This window comes from Heptranchias perlo, chromosome 25, assembly GCF_035084215.1.
Source record: "Heptranchias perlo isolate sHepPer1 chromosome 25, sHepPer1.hap1, whole genome shotgun sequence".
NCBI lineage: Eukaryota > Metazoa > Chordata > Chondrichthyes > Hexanchiformes > Hexanchidae > Heptranchias > Heptranchias perlo.
The window spans coordinates 14,681,665-14,701,215 of NC_090349.1; the positions used below are offsets into that span (position 1 = coordinate 14,681,665).

Here is a 19,551-nt window from a genome sequence, read left to right on the forward strand (position 1 = left end):
TTGTTGTCTATTCCATGCTTTTGTTGTCTATACTCGACTATTCCAATGCTCCCCTGGCCGGCCTCCCATCTTTCACTCTCCGTAAACTTCAGCTAATCTGTCACGTGTATCTTAACTCACACCAAGTCCAGTTCACCTATCACCCCTGTGCTCGCTGACCTATATTGGCTCCCGGTCCACCTACGCCTCGATTGTGAAATTCTCATCCTTGTGTTCAAATCCCTCCATGGCCTCACCGTTCCCTATCTCTGTAACCTCCTCCAGCCCTACAACCCTCCTATATCTCTGCATTCTTCTAAATCTGGCCTCTTGTGCATCCCCCATTTCCTTCGCCCCACCATTGGCGACCGTGCGTTCACGCCTACGCCCTAAGCTCTGGAATTCCCTCCCTCTGCCTCTCTGCACTACTTAAAACCTTTCATTGACCAAGCTTTTGGCCGTCTGTCCTCATATCTCCTTGTGTGGCTCGGTGTCAAATTTTGTTTGATAACACTCCTGTGAAGCGCCTTGGGACGTTTTGCTACGTTAAAAACGCAATATAAACGCAAGTTGTTCTTGTTGTTTTATCCAAAAAGGGAGATTGTTTTTCTCTATAATCAGCACCTTGCTGGAGTGTATTATTAGAAATCGCTAGTTTCAAAGTTGTGGGCTCCTGTAATTTTTGTTAGTAGGCCCCTAATTATAGAGAAAATTTAAAGGATAGTTTTATCTTCAGGGTATGTTCAAATCTGATAGTTTACATTCGCATATCGAATCAGACAATTAGAAGGAGAAATCCATTGGATATTTTGAATCTGAAAGGGAAGCTCTGCATTGACACATTCTAGGGTATAAAAGGCCGAATATTTTGGAATAGGCAAGTTAGGCTACAGAACTAACGTGCGCTGATGGCTCGATCGGGGTGTCTGGCTGTCCCGAATTGCAATGCTGCTCTCCATTGAATAACTTGTCAGTGCCTCTGTGCAATGGAGAATGGCCACTCAGGCAAGGCTTGGAGGGCAACCACTTTACCTCAGTATTAGACAATGCCTTCAATAGAGGAAGGGGAGAATGGGCAAAACCGTATGAAAGACCCATAGCTTGGTAAGACCCAGATTGCTTTGCTAATCCCCATTAGTAGAGAGCAGACAGGTTCCTCCTGTTACCACTGTAACACACTTTATTTTTTTGATGTCTTAATGTTTTTCTCCACATAGAAGGAAGCAAAGGGTAATGGTCGACGGATGTTTTTGTGACTGGAAGGCTGTTTCCAGTGGGGTTCCGCAGGGCTCAGTACTAGGTCCCTTGCTTTTTGTGGTATATATTATTGATTTAGACTTAAATGTAGGGGGCATGATTAAGAAGTATGCAGATGATACAAAAATTGGCCGTGTGGTTGATAGTGAGGAGGAAAGCTGTAGACTGCAGGAAGATATCAATGGACTGGTCAGGTGGGCAGAAAAGTGGCAAATAGAATTCAATCTGGAGTAGTGTGAGGTAATACATTTGGGGAGGGCAAACAAGGCAAGGGAATACACAATAAATGGGAGGATACTGAGAGGTGTAGAGGAACAGAGGGACCTTGGAGTGCATGTTCACAGAGCCCTGAAGGTAGCAGGACAGGTAGATAAGGTGGTTAAGAAGGCGTACGGGATACTTTCCTTTATCAGCAGAGGCACAGAATACAAGAGCTGGGAGGTTATGCTCAAACTGTATAAAACATTAGTTAGGTCACAGCAAGAGTACTGCATACAGTCTGGTCATCACTTTACAGGAAAGATGTGATTGCACTAGAAAGGGTACAGAGGAGATTTACGAGAATGTTGCCAGGGTTGGAGAATTTTAGCTATGAGGGAAGATTGGATAGGCTGGGGTTGTTTTCTTTGGAACAGAGGAGGCTGAGGGGAGATTCAATTGAGATGTATAAAATTATGAGAGGCCGAGATACAGATCCTACAGATCCTACAGATACAGATAGGAAGGACCTACTTCCCTTAGCAGAGAGGTCAATAACCAGGGGGCATAGATTTAAAGTAATTGGTAGAAGGAATAGAGGGGAGTTGAGGAGAATTTTTTTCAACCAGAGGGTGTTGTGGGTCTGGAACTCACTGCCTTAATGGGTGGTAGAGGCAGAAACCCTCATCGCATTTAGAAAGTACTTGGATGTGCACTTGAAGTGCCATAACCTACCAGGCTATGGACCAAAAGCTGGAAAGTGGGATTAGGCTGGATAGTTTTTTTTTGGCTAGCATCAACACGATGAGCCGAATGGCCTCTTTCTATGCCGTAAATTTCTATGATTCTATCATTTCAGCCATGATGATTCTGCTATCCCTGTGTAATCCCTGGAATGACCGATAAAGAAAGACTTGCATTTATATAACGTCTTTCACGACCTTCCAGTCGTCCCAAAGCACTTTACAGCCAGTACATTGGAAGCGTAGTCACTGTTGTAATGTACAAAATGAAGCAGTCAATTTGTGCACCGCAAGGTCCCACAAACAGCAATGAAATACTGACTGGATAATCTGTTATAGTTATGTTGGTTGAGGGATAAATATTGACCAGGTCACCAGGGAGAACTCCCCTGCTCTTCAAATAGTGCCATGGCATCTTTTATATCCACCAGAGAGAGCAGACGGGAGCTTTGTTTAACATTTCATCCGAGAGACATCACCTCCGTTAATACAGCACTCCCTCAGTACTGCACCTCCGACAGTGCAGCACTCCCTCAGTACTGCACCTCCGACAGTACAGCACTCCCTCAGTACTGCACCTTCGACAGTGCAGCACTCCCTCAGTACTGCACCTCCGACAGTACAGCACTCCCTCAGTACTGCACCTCCGACAGTGCAGCACTCCCTCAGTACTGCACCTCCGACAGTACAGCACTCCCTCAGTACTGCACCTTCGACAGTGCAGCACTCCCTCAGTACTGCACCTCCGACAGTACAGCACTCCCTCAGTACTGCACCTCCGACAGTACAGCACTCCCTCAGTACTGCACCTCCGACAGTACAGCACTCCCCCCTCGGTACTGGAGTGATATGCCTAGATTATGTGCTCAAGTCTCTCAAGTGGGAATTAAACCCACAACGTTCTACCTCAGAGGTGGGAGCGCTACCCACTGAACCACAACTGACACTACTATAATTACATAGAATTTTACAGCACAGAAGCCGACCATTCATCCAGGTCTATGCTGTTGTTTATGTTCCACACAAGCCTCCTCCCACCTTACATCATCTCGCCCTATCAGCATATCCTTCTATTCCTTTCTCCCCCATGTGTTTATCTAAGCTTCCCCTTAAATGCATCTATGCTAGTCGCCTCAACTACTCCTTGTGGTAGCAAGTTCCACACTCTCACCACTCTGAGTAAAGAAATTTCTCTTGAATTCCCTATTGGATTTATTAGTGACTATCTTATATTTATGACCCCTAGTTTTGGATTCCCCCACATGCGGAAACATCTTCTCCATGTCTACCCGATTGAACCCCTTCATAATTTGAAGACCTGTATCAGGTCACCTCTCAGTCTGTTTTCTAGAGAAAAGATCCCCAGCCTGCTCAATATTTTTTTGATAGTTGTACCCTCTCAGTTCTGGTATCATCCTCGTAAATCTTCCTTGCACCTTCTCCAGTGTTTCTATATCATTTTTGTAATGTGGAGACCAGAACTGTGCACAGTACTCCAAGCGTGGTCCAACCAAGGTTCTATATAAGGAGGAGACATGGTCTGTATGATTTGATTGCTCTCAATGTATCTGGTTCCATTCTGATCTATCCAGTCGTAGCCAGAGAATCTCCTGCAATGGTTTCTCTTCCCGCTCTTGCACCGTTACCTCTGGAGTCCCCCAAGGATCTATCCTTGGCCCCCTCCTATTTTTCATCTACATGCTGCCCCTCAGCGACATCATCCGAAAACACGTCAGGTTCCACATGTACGCTGATGACACCCAGCTCTACCTAACCACCACCTCTTTCGACCCCTCCATTGTCTCTGATTTGTCACACTGCTGGTCCGACATCCACTAGTGGATGAGCAAAAATTTCCTCCAACTAAATATTGGAAAGATTGAAGCCATTGTCTTCAGTCCCCACCACAAACTCCGTTCCTGAGCCACCGACTCCAACCGTCTTCCTGGCCACTGTCTGAGGCTGAACCAGACCGTTCGCAACCTTGGCGTCCTATTTGACCCTGAGATGAGCTTCCGACCACACATCCGCTTATTTCCACCTCTGTAACATCGCCCGTCTCCGCCCCCACCTCAGCTCATCTGCTGCTGAAACCCTCATCCACGTCTTTGTTACCTCTAGACTTGACCATTCCAAAGCTCTCCTGTACGGCCTCCCATCTTCCACCCCCCATAAACTTGACCTCATCCAAAACTCTCCTGCCCGTATCTTAACTCGCACCAAGTCCCGTTCACCCATCACCCCTGTGCTCGCTGACCTACATTGGCTCCTGGTCCAGCAAAACCTCAATTTTAAAATTCTCATCCTTGTTTTCAAATCCCTCCATCGCCTCGCCCCTCCCTATCTCTGTGACCTCCTCTAGCCCTCTCCAAGATCTCTACGTTCCTCCAATTCTGGCCTCTTGCGCTTCCATGATTTTAATTGTTTTACCATTGGCGGCTGTGCCTTCAGCTGACTCGGGCCTAAGCTCTGAAATTCCCTCCCTAAACCTCTACCCCGCTCTCCTCCTTTAAGACAGTCCTTAAAACCTATCTCTTTGACCGAGCTTTTGGTCACCTGACCTAATATCTCCTTCTTTGACTCAGGGTCAAGTTTTGTCTAATTACCCTTCTGTGAAGCACCTTGGGATGTTTTACTATGTTAAAGACACCATATAAGTTGTTGCTGTTATTGTTGTTGTGTCTTCAAGGGTCAGTTTAACATAGAAAATTTACGGCATGGAAGTAGGCCAATTGGCCCATCGTGTCTGTGCCGGTCAAAAAAGAGCTGTCCAGCTTAATCTCACTTTCCAGCTCTTGGTCCGTAGCCCTGTAGGTAACGGCAATTCACATGCACATCCAAGTACTTTTTAAATGTGATGAGGGTTTCTGCCTCTACCCCTCTTTCAGGTAGTCCTTCCTGTCCACTCTAACTAGGCCCCTCATAATTTTATACACCTCAGTTAAATCACCCTTCAGCCTCCTCTGTTCCAAAGAAAACAACCCCAGCTTATCCAATCTTTCCTCATAGCTAAAATTCTCCAGTCCTGGCAACATCTTTGTAAATCTCCTCTGTACTCTCTCTTGTGCAATGTAATGTGGTGACCAGAACCGTATGCAGTACTCAAGCTGTGGCCAAACTAGTGTTTTATACAGTTCCAGCATAACCTCCCTGCTCTTGTATTCTATACCTCGGCTAATAAAGGAAAGTATACCGTATGCCTTCTTAACTACTTCTCTACCTGTCCTGCTACCTTTAGGGATCTGTGGTCATGCATTCCAAGGTCCCTCTCTTCCTCTACACCTCTCAGTATCCTCCCATTTATTGTGTATTCCCTTACCTTGTTTGCCCTCCCCAAATGCATTACCTCACAATTCTCCGGATTGAAATCCATTTGCCACTTTTCTGCCCACCTGACCAGTCCATTGATATCTTCCTGCAGTCTACAGCTTTCCTCCTCACCATCAACCACACAGCCAATTTTTGTATCATCTGCAAACTTCTTAATTATGCCCCCTACATTTAAATCTAAATCATTAATATATTGAGAGTTAGCGCAGAAGATGCATCTTTGTTGCTTTTGATGTTTCCAGGTAGAATAAGCAAAGTTTGTAATTACCGGGAATACGCCATCCCCCAAAACCCTTGGGCTGCGATCCCAGCAGTTGGGGTTACACCCAGTGGTGCCCTCCAGTGCTGATCCTGCCGGAGTATGCAGGATCAGTGGGAGAGCACCTTATTTGTATCACTGGCCTCCTAAGGGTCGGCAGAGGCCGATTGGCGCCCCAACCAGTACAGACAAATCTCGGGCACCTACCTGCTCCACGCTGCTGGAAATTCCAGTGCCTGATTTCCATCTGAGATGGGGTGGGGTGCCAATCCAAGAAGGAGTAGCCCACCCATCCAAGGAGGCGGTGCCCACCCGAGGAGGCACCTGAGAAACAGTCAGTCAGACTTTTAGCTCCCTTACAAAGACAATATTAAAAAATATATGTTTTTAAAGTACCTCATTTTCAAGGGACCAGGTTGCTACCCTGAAGGCTCATCTCATTAGAGGCACCAGCCTCCAAATTTATGCCAGGTCCCACTGATGTTGGGGAAGTGGGAGCTCCCAATGTAGGGAGCTCCCATTTCCTGCCCTGCCCCTAGCCTGGCTCCATCCTTCCTTTGCATCACTGGCCTCCTAAGGGTCGGCAGAGGCTCCACCCCTTACAGACCGACTCTGAACTCCCAGTGTATTCGGGTCCTGGACTATTTCCTTGCCATTTGCAGTGAGCTCCTGCTGGAGTTACGACGTGAACCTACTAGAACGGCCAAGTAAATTCAGCCTCACCGAATCCTGTTGTTTTATCTGTCGAACATTCAATCAATTTGTAGATTTATAGCCTGAGTCGTGTTCTGATAGAGTGTCTGTTCTTCTGTTTACCGTAGACAAGGAATGTGATATATTCCAGTTAGCCAGAGTACAGTGACAAGGGTTCCTTCCATTTACCTAGAAATGGGGCAGACTAAGACTGTGCATTGTGAGTGTTATCACAGAGCTGTGAGTGTTATCACAGAGCTGTGAGCCCAGTCAATCCCAGTCTGTGTTGTGAGTGTTATCGCAGAGCTGTGAGCCCAGTCAATCCCAGTCTGTGTTGTGAGTGTTATCGCAGAGCTGTGAGCCCAGTCAATCCCAGACTGTGTTGTGAGTGTTATCGCAGAGCTGTGAGCCCAGTCAATCTCAGACTGTGTTGTGAGTGTTATCGCAGAGCTGTGAGCCCAGTCAATCCCAGTCTGTGTTGTGAGTGTTATCACAGAGCTGTGAGCCCAGCCACTCCCTTGTTCACTGTAAAATGTGGGCCCTGTTTAATAGTGATGATATATTACAAAATTGCCCATGGTGAATATACAGCATTGCTTTGGCATTCATTGGATATTTACCATGTTGGATGTTTTCCAACTTAGCATCCTGAGCAGTAATTAAATACTCCTAATTATAAGGTGAGAGAGCTAGAGCTGGGCTCCTCTTCGTTGTCACCACTCTGAAGATGGTTTTCAATGTTCCACAATCTGGCAGTGTGACTGGGAAATGCAGTACAGATAAAAAGAAAACTTGTAAATGCTGGAAATGTGAAATTAGAGCAGGGAATGCGCAGCAGGCTTTGAAGCACAGCAGGGAGGTCTCGTCGTTCCCTGGCCAACATTCCTGCTCAACCAACACTACCAAAAGCAGATTAATTCTCATTGCTGCTTTTGGGACCTTGCTGTGCACAAATTGGCTGCTGCATTTATCTACATAACAGCGACTGTGCTTGAAATAGTAATTGATTGTATGTGAAGCAGTAGGTGATGTTTCTAAGGGACAGGGTGAGATTCTATATAAATGTAAGGTCTCTTTCTTTTATCCTGAAAGAGAAAGAGGAATTAATGTTAATGATGGGTGCTGGAGTTTCGAAACATGAAACACTCCCTTCCAAATGATGCACTGTGTTTGGAGAGTTTATGCAACGGACTTTGTGCTTCTGACCCCTGCTCCCTCAATAAACTGACATCTTTAATGTTAAAAAGGTCTTTGTGTCTCAAGGCTTGACTGAAAATTTCAGATGATTCTTGTAACTGGATTTGAGGGAGGATTTAGTTTCTGATTGGAATTGTTCTGTCCGATCACTAATGGTCTATCATCAATATTATTTCATACTTAACCAACTCATGATCATACATGTCCAACTGAATAAGAGGCAGGACTGCGGATACTGGTTGGTACTATAGGATACAACCCAACTCTTACACTTGTGGGTCCTGGGTTTGAATCCAAATCAGAGATCAGTGGGCTGAAAGGCTGTCTCTGTCAGAGACAAGTGTCGGGTGAAATGAGCTTGGGAATCTTCGCTCATTCCTAGCGAGTGAGTCCACAGCACAAAACTATCCGCAATTCAACACCAATTGGAATTCTTGCCCAATGAGTGAAATGAAAACAGAAAAAAAATATAGGGCAGATTTGCTGCTACATATTTTGTTCATTGAGATATGGCTGGTGTAATGAATTGCTGGTTGCTTTTTTGAGATTGCGGTGAGATCTGGTTGAGGAATCAGTGACGGAGTGGGCAATTCTAGCAGGACAACAGTGGGCAGTTACAGAATTAGAACAACTGGCAGTTATCGCAGTATAATGTGGGTAATGGTGGCAGCATAACGTGGGCGACGGTGGCAGCATAACGTGGGCGATGGTGGCAGCATAACGTGGGCGATGGTGGCAGCATAACATGGGCGACGGTGGTAGCATAACGTGGGTAACGGTGGCAGCATAACGTGGGCGATGGTGGCAGCATAACGTGGGTAACGGTGGCAGCATAACATGGGTGACTGTGGCAGCATAACATGGTGATGGTGGCAGCATAATGTGGGCGACGGTGGCTGCATAACGTGGGTGACGGTGGCAGCATAACGTGGGCAAAGGTGGCAGCATAATGTGGGCGACGGTGGCTGCATAACGTGGGCAATGGTGGCAGCATAACGTGGGTGACGGTGGCAGCATAACGTGGGTAACGGTGGCAGCATAACGTGGGTAATGGTGGCAGCATAATGTGGGCAATGGTGGCAGCATAATGTGGGCGACGGTGGCTGCATAACGTGGGCGACGGTGGCAGCAAAACATGGGTAACGGTGGCAGCATAACGTGGGCAACGGTGGCAGCATAATGTGGGTAACGGTGGCAGCATAACGTGGGCGACGGTGGCAGCATAACGTGGGCGGCAGTGGCAGCATAACGTGGGCGACGGTGGCAGCATAACGTGGGCGACGGTGGCAGCATAACGTGGGCGGCAGTGGCAGCATAACGTGGGCGACGGTGGCAGCATAACGTGGGCGACGGTGGCAGCATAACATTTGTTACTTTTAACAGTGGGTAGTTATAGCAGTATAGCAGTGGGCACTTAAAAGACTGTAGCAGTGGGCACTTAAAAGACTGTAGCAGTGGGCACTTAAAAGACTGTAGCAGTGGGCACTGTAACAGAATACGTTCAACACTATAACAATTACAGCACCATAACATTGGACACTATAACAGCAGATAATTATCACGTTAAAACAGTGCGCAGTTAAAACTCTATCAGTGGGAACTATAAGAGTAGGCAATTATAGCAGTATAACCGTGACAGTTATAGAACTATGACAGTGGCTAATCATTGCATTATAACAGTGAGAATTTATAGCACAATAGAAGTGGACGTTTATAGAATTATAACATTGCTCAAAGGGACTAAAATAATGGGCAGTGTAACAGTGGGCAGTCATTAGCACTGTAGCAATTGGCACTATCACAGTGGGCAATGTGAGCTGTAGGACTGTACCTTGAATTCTATTACAAGCCTGACAATAGACGTCTCAGATTTATTTCTGTAATTTTTATACTGTTCTGGTGCATGTCAGTGAAATATTGATTGACAATTAGGTGCATTCTCTTTTTACAGGAACAAATGCAAATGCGACTGGGTTTACTGCTGTTGCTATGCAGGAAGGTAACTCCGACGTGGTTGAAGTCCGTGTTTCTAACTCTTCCAGCGGCGACAGCTTGGAGGTGCTGATCAACAACGGGATTGTTTCTTTCAATGAACAGAACTGGATGGATCTTAAACGTGAGTTTTGTGTTGAATTGGTGATCTGAATGCACCCAGGTACCTCAGGAGGTCCCCAGGCTGATAACTCTCAGCCTGTCAGTAGTGGCTCAGTTGGTAGCACTCTCACCTGGTTGAAGTCCCACTCCAGACACTTGGGCACAAAAACCTAGGCTGACACTCCAGTGCAGAAATGAGGGAGTGCTGCACTGTTGGAGGTGCCGTCTTTCAGATGAGAAATAAAACTGAGGCCCTGTCTGCCCTCTCAGGTGGACGTAAAAGATCCCATCGCACTATTTCGAAGGAGAGCAGGGGAGTTCTTTCCGGTGTCCTGGCCATCAACCAACACCTAAAAGTAGATTATCTGGTCATTGCTGTTTGTGGGACCTTGCTGTGTGCAAATTGGTTGCTGCATTTCCTACATTACAACAGTGACTACTCTGCAAAAAGTACTTCATTTGCTGTTAATGCTTCGAGACATCCTGAAGTTATGAAAAGCGCTTTATAAATGCAAGTGTTTCTTTTATTTTTTCTAATGGTCCATCTTTTCATGAAAATACACCACATGACCACGCAGTCACTGGTGTGTTATCAAGCGGTATTTATTTGGCTGCTTGTCCCGTCCCAGGTGTTTACGTGTACTCGGCCAACCCGCAGAACGTCACCACTATGTTTCCCTCTGGGGCTGGAGTGGAAGTGCGGGGCAGGGGCACGATCCTGAGCGTCACGGTCCTGTTGCCAGAGGCCTTTGTGAACCAGACGGAGGGTCTCTTTGGAGTGATGAACTACGATCCAGAAGATGACTTCATGTTCAGAAACGGAACGGTTCTACCAGCCGATGCCAGTCAGGAAATGCTGTACGAAATGGGTGCTAGCTGTGAGTAGACTGCTTCCCGTGACTATTTCTCTATTTCAAGCTGTATGTAGAAGTTCGCTTGGCGTTTAACATTTTAGACCAATCAGAATCCAGTTCTAATTTTGTGATGCCAAGTTTAGTGAATAAAACTAACATAACCAGTTAATAAGGTTTTGCAATAGATTTTTGAATGCCAACTCGGTTTCTTCCCTGTGTGATCGGGTCATGCTCTCCTCTTCCAAAACTGTTCACTGCTTCACGATCATCCTGATAATCCCCGGCTTCTCTTCTCCGCTACCAAACGTCTTCTTAAACCTCTCTCCGATGCCCCCTTCACCCTCACCTCCAATAAAAAGTGTGAGGTGCTCATGGGCTTCTTTGTCACTAAGGTTGAGACCATCCGTTCAGCTGTCTCTGCTGCTTCCCCCCCCCCCCCACTTCCCCTTCCAAATCCATGCCCATCTTTCTCGCAACTCCATGCTTGAATCCCTCCAATCAGGTTTCCACTCCTGCCACAGTGGTGAAACGGCCCTTATCAAAGTGACAAATGACATCCTATGTGACTGTGACCGTGGTAAACTATCCCTCCTCATCCTTCTCAACCTGTCTGCAGCCTTTGACACAGTTGACCACACCATCCTCCTCCAACGCCTCTCCTCTGTCGTCCAGTTGGGTGGGACTGCCCTCACCCGGTTCCATTCTTATCTATCCAGTCGTAGCCAGAGAATCTCCTGCAATGGCTTCTCTTCCTGCTTCTGCACCGTTACCTCTAGAGTCCCCCAAGGATCCATCCTTGGCCCCCTCCTATTTCTCATCTACATGCTGCCCCTCGGTAAATTCATTCGAAAACACATCTGGTTCCACATGTACACTGACGACACCCAGCTCTACCTCACCACCACCTCTCTCGACCCGTCCACTGCCTCTGATTTGTCACACTGGTTGTCCGACAGGCGATTTTACAGAGGTGGAAGTAGGCGGTCTTGGTGATGGAGAGGATATAAGGTCGGAAACTCAGCTCAGGGTCGAATAGGACGCCACGGTTGCTAACAGTCTGGTTCAGCCTCAGACTGTCTTAGGGGATTCCAGAGGTAATGGTGCAGGAGCAGGAAGAGAAGCCATTGCAGGAGATTCTCTGGCTATGACTGGACAGATAAGCCCCTGCCTCAGCCCAGCTGCTGCTGAACCCGTCATGAATGCTTCTATTACCTCCAAACTTGTCTATTCCAATGCTCTCCTGGCTGACCTTCCATCTTCCACCCTCCATATACTCGAGCTCATTCAAAACTCTGCTGCCCGTATCCTAACTCGCACCAAGTCCCGTTCACTCTTCACCCCTGAGCTAGCTGACCTACATTGGCTTCCAGTCCAGCAATGCCTCAGATTTAAAATTCTCATCCTTGTTTTCAAATGCCCCCATGGCTTCGCCCCATCCTATCTCTGAAATCTCCTCCGGCCCTACAACCCTCCAAGAACTCTATGAAATTGGGTCGAGCCATTTTTCAGCCTAAAACAGGCAGTAGGCTCTTCACACATGCCTGATTTAGGCCCCCTTGCAGGAACAGGATATATCACGGAGCGGGCGCTGGGCCTGCTCTGCTTCGGATTCCTCTGCGGGCCGCTGTGCTCTGAGCAGCGGCTGCCAACAAATGGTAAGATTTAAAATGTTGCTGTGGAACCAGGAGGAGCAGGAGTGCTCCCCCAACTCCACAACATCCTGATTGCCCACCCCACATTGGCGCTCCACATCTCCCCCTTTCCCCCGGGAGTTACCTTTGGGCAACTGCCCACGAGGCAAGTGACCCGATATTCATGTCTTCATGACGATGACGAATGGGTGAGCTGCCAGTGGAGACTCAACAAGTGCTGGCAGCACACCTGAATTACTGAAATGAGGCCCGAACCACAATTTTAGGCCGGCCTTGGGCCTCCCCGATAGGATGTGTGTTGCCTGCGCACAGGCAAGACGGGCCCAGATGAATTGTCACTCCAAATGCTCTTGTCAAAGTCTTGCAAAGCCCTTCCCTCTCAATTTAATACTTCATGCAATTTTTCCTGCATAAATTTCAACCTAATCCGAAACTACCACTGGATTCCTCGATTGAATCCTATGGAAAACAACTGGCCTTTGCACAGTGTCAGCACAGCCACCTCAAGGAATTTGTGATCATGCTCAGTGTTGTTGAGATTTAATGTATGGTCATTATTACTGTTGTTACAAGTCTCCTGTTGAAAACATCTAATTGCTCTAATCCTGGCTCAGACTTTTCCAGGGTCTCAGAAATGTGGAACCCTTCACCTCCCTCAGTCATCCCCTTTGTTTTACAATTCACAGGCTTTAAAAATCCAGTCTTGGCCTCCAGTCTTAGTAAAGCAGTAAATCACTGCCTTTTGATTTACCTCAGCTGTTCTATGTTTTTCAGTCTCTGCGATCTCCTCAGCAACAGGTCTGGGCCTTTCACTAGGTTTCTCAGATCGAAGCAGCTACATATTTTGGTTCTGAGCAGTTTGTAATATTCTATAAATCTGTTGCCACACACTGTTTAGTGGTTTCTGATGTATACGTAGACTTCACTAATTTTATATTTTCTTTTTAGGGGCGATTGAAAATAAAAGCTCTCTCTTCACTTACGATAGTCAATTCTTGCTGGACAATTACTTGCACGCTCCAAAGCATGATCCTGCCTTCACTCCCATCTTCTATGTGACGGACGACCCAGGAGATCCGTTATATGCTGAAATGTCTGCCCTGTGCCAAGGGGATACATTTTGCCGGTTTGATACTCTTGTAACCAAAAGCCTCCAGGTGGGAAATGCAACAAAGGTCTCCTACGAGAGCTACGCTACATTGATCGAAAGTCTTGAACCTGGTGAGATACGTAACCGCTGTTCCACCTGAAATGTTAACCTGTCTACATAGAATTACATAGAAATTGCAGCAGAGAAACAGGCCATTCGGCCCAACTGGTCCATGCCGGCGTTTATGCTCCACACGACCCTCCTCCCACCCTACTTCATCAAACCGTATCAGCATAAACCTTCTATTCCTTTCTCCCTCATGTACTTATCTAACTTCCCTTTAAATGTATCTATGCCAGTCGCCTCAACTACTCCTTGTGATCGCGAGTTCCACATTCTAACCACTCTCTGGGTAAAGATGTTTTTCCTGAATTCCTTATTGGATTTATTCGTTACTGTCTTATAATTCTGACCTCTAGTTTTATCCCTATATCCTTTTTATCTTCCATGACACTCCTGATGCATTGGGAACGTCAACCTATGATCCTGGATGTGGGAGTGGTGCAGCTGACGCAGTGCATTAAGTCGTTAACCATGACAACCACATGACTTTCTAACCTAGGACCGTCCAATCTTTTTATCTTTTGTGGGCTGCATGGCTGTGTACCATTGTGTCTCGGGGCTGGGGGGGAGGGAGTAAAGGTTGAAACTTCATTTCCATTAATTTCCATTTACCTCTGTCATTGAGACCCTCCAGACATATATCCAAAAAGCAGTGGGAGGCAGCGGGGGACGAAGTCAATGCCAGGCGCACAGCATCATGAACATGGATGCAGTGCAGGAAGAAGTTCAATGCTTTGACATGAGTGGTCAAAGTGAGTGAGGTTAACTGTCAAGTGGTGTCTCCCACCAACTGCACCACGCACTACACTCCCTGTCACTCATATACCAACAAACTCACTCTTTGCATCAGTACTCAACTCTTCCAATCAGATGCTTCCTCTCACCCTTACACATTACCACTGTTTCAAGCCGCCCACCCACAACTCACAGGCCACACACACTGGCAGCTATTCAACCATGACAGGCACATCACCCAGACACACGTCCTGCTTTCTTGCAGGAGAAGGTGGCGCATATCAGGAGGCAGCAAGTAGCAGTGGCATTTAACCCCTCGAGCCTGTTCCACTATTCAATGAGATCATGGTGGACCTGTGACCTAACTCCATATACCTGTCTTAGCCCCATATCCCTTAATACCCTTGGTTCACAGAAATCTATCAATCTCAGATTTAACATTCACAAGTGAGCTAGAATCAACTGCCATCTGCAGAAGAGCGTTCCAAACGTCTCCCACCCTTTGCGTGTAGAAGTATTTCCTAACTTCACTCCTGCACATCCTGGCTCTAAATGTTAGGCTATGTCCCCGCGTCCTAGTATTCAAGTCTAGGAGACCTCCAAAAACAGTTACAAATGTCTCTGCAGCCAGAAGCAATAATCCAGCCACTGACCTGTAAATTCTACATGGTCCCTTTTAAATAGCGCTGGTGGGGGGTCCTCCAGGCACTCTCAGACACGTTCAGATGGTCGGGGTTAAGACTGTGCATTGAGTTGAGCGTTAAGTCCCAAAAGGGTGTCTATCACTTTAAACCAGCATTTCACACTGATTGACGCCATTTTCTCCCTACTTTACAGCGTTTGTTATCTGCGCCTGTGCTAATTCCTATACCAAGATGGCGTCCGGCGCATGTCACACTGGAAACATGCGTGCGCATCCAAGACGCCATCTTGGATGTCAGAGAGGCCGTGTAGCACCAAAACAACGGGCGCTGCACGGCCCAATTTAGTGCCTCATAATCCTTACTGGGCTGGAGCTAATCAATATGAGATCCCTACGGGAATTTGTGATTGTGCGTCCTGAATCAGCGATCTAAAGGATCAGATTTTTAAATACAACTTCTGTTGGTTTCAGTTGCATTTTTCCAATCAATGCTGAGGAGAAAGGGATTCATAAATCTTGGTTTTCTAAAGCTTTTGGTGTTCAATAAAATATTTGTTACAGACAGTACAGTCACATGAAGATATTCCTGACAAACAAACTTTGTGACGGACTGAATCTTATAATCTTCTGAAGCTTCTTTGTGTTTGTGAATATTGGATTGACTCTTTTTGATTTTTTTTTCTTCTTCAGTGGCTGCCTGTGGGTTTCTGGAAGAGCCCAAGAATGGGAAAAAGAAAGGGGACTACTACTTGGTTGGATCATCCATTAATTTTACCTGCAATAAAGGCCACATTCTTTCAGGATCGTCCATGCGCACATGTCTGTCAAATGGCCTGTGGTCTGGGGAGCCCACTTTCTGTATATCTGGTATGGCAGTTCCCTCATAAACAAGGCTAGAGTGCTATACATATATGAGTGCTATATGACAGAGGGTACGGTAGCATAGTGATTATGTTACTGGACTAATAATCCAGAATTATGAATTCAAATCCTACCACGGTAGCTGGGGAATTTTAATTCAATTAATTAAATAAAATCAGGAATTTTAAAAAAAACTAGTATCAGTAATGGTGGCCATGAAACTACTGGATTGTTGTAAAAAACACAGTTCTGGTCACCATATTATAAAAAGGGTATAGAGGCATTGGAGAAGATGCAAAAAAGATTCACAAGTATGATACCAGAGCTGAGAAGATATAATTATCAGGAAAGACTGGGGTTCTTTTCTCTAGAAAAGGGAAGGCTGAGGGTGACCTGCTAGAGGTCTTTAAGATAATGAAAGGGTTCAATAGGCTGGATATTGAGAAAATATTTCCATTTGTGGGGGAGTCCAAAACTAGAGGACCAGAGGTCATCAATATAAGATCGTCATTAGTGTCAGCTGTGGCTCAGTGGTTGTGAGTTCAATTCCCACTCCAGGGACTTGAGCACAATATCCAGGCTGATAATCCAGTGCAGTACTTAGGGAGTGCTGCACTGTTGGAGGTGCCGTCTTTCGGATGAGACATTAAAACTAAGGCCCCTGTTTATAAAACTAACCTATGTTTACCTACTGAAAGACAATTGGAAATGTGAGCAACTCTCCGAGCTATTAGCAGTGCTGTCTGCCAGATGGAAAGCTGGAGCCTGGGATGGGGAAAAGTTCTGAGACTGCAACTTCCGAGTTGATCTCTACATTAGTGGAATTTTCACAGTGTTCCGTGCATTATGTGGCACTGCATGAAAGAAGGCATGCCAGGGAAACCAGCAACCAGCAGAGCCTGATTGGCTGCCCCACCATCATGCCACCAACCTTATTTGTAAGTGCTGGCACACTTAGCTGACAACAACCCTGGAGAACTTGCTTCACAGGCTCTATGTCAGCAGAGAGGCAGATATAGAGCAATGCCAACTACTGCAAGGGTACCTGCAGCTAACAGGTATGACGGGGCTGGCACAACCAGTGACAACAACAGCCAACTTCAGCCTCAAAACTGCCTCTATCTCCTTCCAGGAATGCTGCATAGTATCACAGTAAAGCACAGGAGGAGACTATTCAGCTCAATGTGCCTGTGCCAGCTTTCCAATTAATCCTAGTCCCCTGCTCTTTCCCCATAGTCCTGAACATTTTTTCCCTTCAATGGGGGTTTTGGCCAAGAAGGGAGCACAGGAGCACCGGCACCTCATGCCGCAACACCCCCAAACGAGTACTGAGCAAGAGGTACATTGTTGAGAGTGTTGTCTTTCAGACGAGATGTTAAATTGAGACCCTGTTCAGGTGAATGCGTAAGATCCCATTGTACGATTTGAAGAAAATAAGTCAGTTCTCCCAATGCCCCGGCCAACATTCCTCCCTTAACTAAAGCAACCAATAAACACATTACCCGGTAATTCATTCCTTCGCCGTTTGTGTGACCTTACTGTGCACAAATTGGCTGCCTATCTATACGGAGTTGCCTAATCTCAATGGGGCAGTCGGAGTACTGCAATTGGCCTCAATGCCCCTAATCTAGGGAGAGTCAAATTGAAATGACTGCACTTCCAATGGGAAACACCTTAAAACGTCCTGATGGACAAGATAATGTATTATGTAAATGAAAATTAGAGTTAAAAATCCCCTCTCTGCAATCTCGACACGTGTGAAATTGACCACTATTTTCCATTGTTTTTACTGCAGACACAACCCCCCCTCCCCCCTCCCCCCCAGTGGACACATTTAGCAATTACAGGATGTGGCTCCATTTAAAATTTTGAAACTATCAAAAGGAAACATGTTTTATTTATTGGAGCATCTGATTGTGCCTGTATTGGTGGAACTCCAGAATATTATTACAGCATTAAAAGGCCCACATCTCATTGTAAGACAGAATAAATTGGATTCCTTACCAGCGTGAAGTGAGACAACTATCATGGAAACAGCAGTGTCCCTGTGCAGAGTGTGTAATAAAATCTCTAACACATTCAACACACTGGCACTGAGTCTACTGAAGGCTGCATGGAAATTTTAGATTGATTCTGTTTGCTGTGCTATTAAATTTTGTGTCTTGCTGGGGATCTGGTTGACTCACTGGGTAAATGTACCATGTGGAGTGGGACTGAGATATAAAAACAACCAAGAAAGAAAGACTTGCATTTATATAGCACCTTTCGCAACCTCAGGATATCCCAAAGCACTTTACAGCCAATGAAGGACTTTTGAAGTGCATTCACTGTTGTAATGTAGGGAACGCGGCAGCCAATTTGTGCACAGCAAGATCCCACAAACAGCAATGTGATAACAATCAGGTAATCTGTTTCTTGGTGTTGGTTGGTGGATAAATATTGGCCAGGACACCGGGGAAAACTCCCCTGCTCTTCTTCGAAATAGTGCAGTGGGATCTTTTACGTCCACCTGAGAGGGCAGATGGGATCTCGGTTTAACACCTCATCCAAAAGACGGATAGTCCTGGCATTCATCATTCAGCTGATGAAGGAGAGAGGGAGAGGGGGGCTTCACTACAATTGGTACCACCATCTCTGGGTCAGGGAGGAAAAAGCTTACCCAGAGTTTAAATTCAAGATCACTATCTGGTAATTCTTGCTGGAAGGTATCTATGTGGACATTGGGTGAGGGGAGGGCCAAGCTCAAGGCTGATGACCCTGTGATTGAATAGCCTGATAGCACTTTCTGTCCAAGCTCATACATGAAGAATGGCCACATGGGTGAGGTACCAGAGAGTGACCAGCAGCAAAGAGTCACCATGTTCAAGAGAGGATAACAGAAAATCAGAGGGGGAGGAGGGGAGGAACTTTTACCCCACCCCCTTTGGGAGGATCTCCTCCATCCCCTCCTCACCTCCTTTGGGAGGATCTCCTCCATCCCCTCCTCACCTCCTTTGGGAGGATCTTCTCCATCCCCTCCTCACCTCCTTTGGGAGGATCTCCTCCATCCCCTCCTCACCTCCTTTGGGAGGATCTCCTCCATCCCCTCCTCACCTCCTTTGGGAGGATCTCCTCCATCCCCTCCCCACCCCCTTAGCGCATTTCACAACCTCAGGACGTTCCTTACAGCCAATAGGAACATAGGAACAGGAATAGGCCATTCAGCCCCTTGAGCCAGTTCTAGAATCTATCGATCTCAGATCTAAAATTATTAATTGAGCCAGCATCTACTGATGTAATACTTTTGAAGTGTAGTCACTGTTGTAATGTAGGAAATGTGTTAGCCAATTTCCACACAACAAGGTCCCACAAATAGCAATTAAATAAATGGCCAGGTGATTTTTTTTTAATGATGTTGGTTGAGAGATGAGGGATAAATATTATGCAGGACACCGGGGAGAACTCTTCTGCTCTTCTTCAAATTGTGCCATGAGATCTTTTACATCATCCCGAGAGGGCAGAAGAAGGCTCAATTTAACATCTCATCCGAAAGACGGCACCTCCAACAGTGCAGCACTCCCTCAGTACTGCACTGGAGTGTCAGCATAGGTTGTGTGTTCATGTTTTTGGAGTGGGGCTTGAATCAAGAGTGCTACTACTAGGCCAAGGCTAACAGCTGGGGGCTGATTTTAACCCTATCCGACCGGCGAAAGCAGGTGACATACTCATAACCTGCAGGGTTCTGCAGGCGGCCCTGAAGCAGGCAGGGGCCGAGTGAATTTATGCCAATCGGGGTCCAATTACGTCAATAGGACCCCGATTACATTTTAACCGGGGCCTGAGCTGGGAAACCACTGCGGCTTT

At 46.4% G+C, this 19,551-nt stretch overlaps 1 protein-coding gene across 1 annotated transcript in view; it reads left to right on the forward strand.

Moving 5' to 3' along the window:
* susd2 (sushi domain containing 2) overlaps positions 1 to 19,551 on the forward strand; it is a 124,586-nt gene that overhangs the window by 86,488 nt on the left and 18,547 nt on the right. The window contains exons 11-14 of the mRNA XM_068005679.1: positions 9,608 to 9,772; positions 10,380 to 10,628; positions 13,205 to 13,477; positions 15,538 to 15,714. Of these exons, the coding sequence (XP_067861780.1) occupies positions 9,608 to 9,772; positions 10,380 to 10,628; positions 13,205 to 13,477; positions 15,538 to 15,714 (864 nt within the window). The remainder of the gene's footprint in view (positions 1 to 9,607; positions 9,773 to 10,379; positions 10,629 to 13,204; positions 13,478 to 15,537; positions 15,715 to 19,551) is intronic.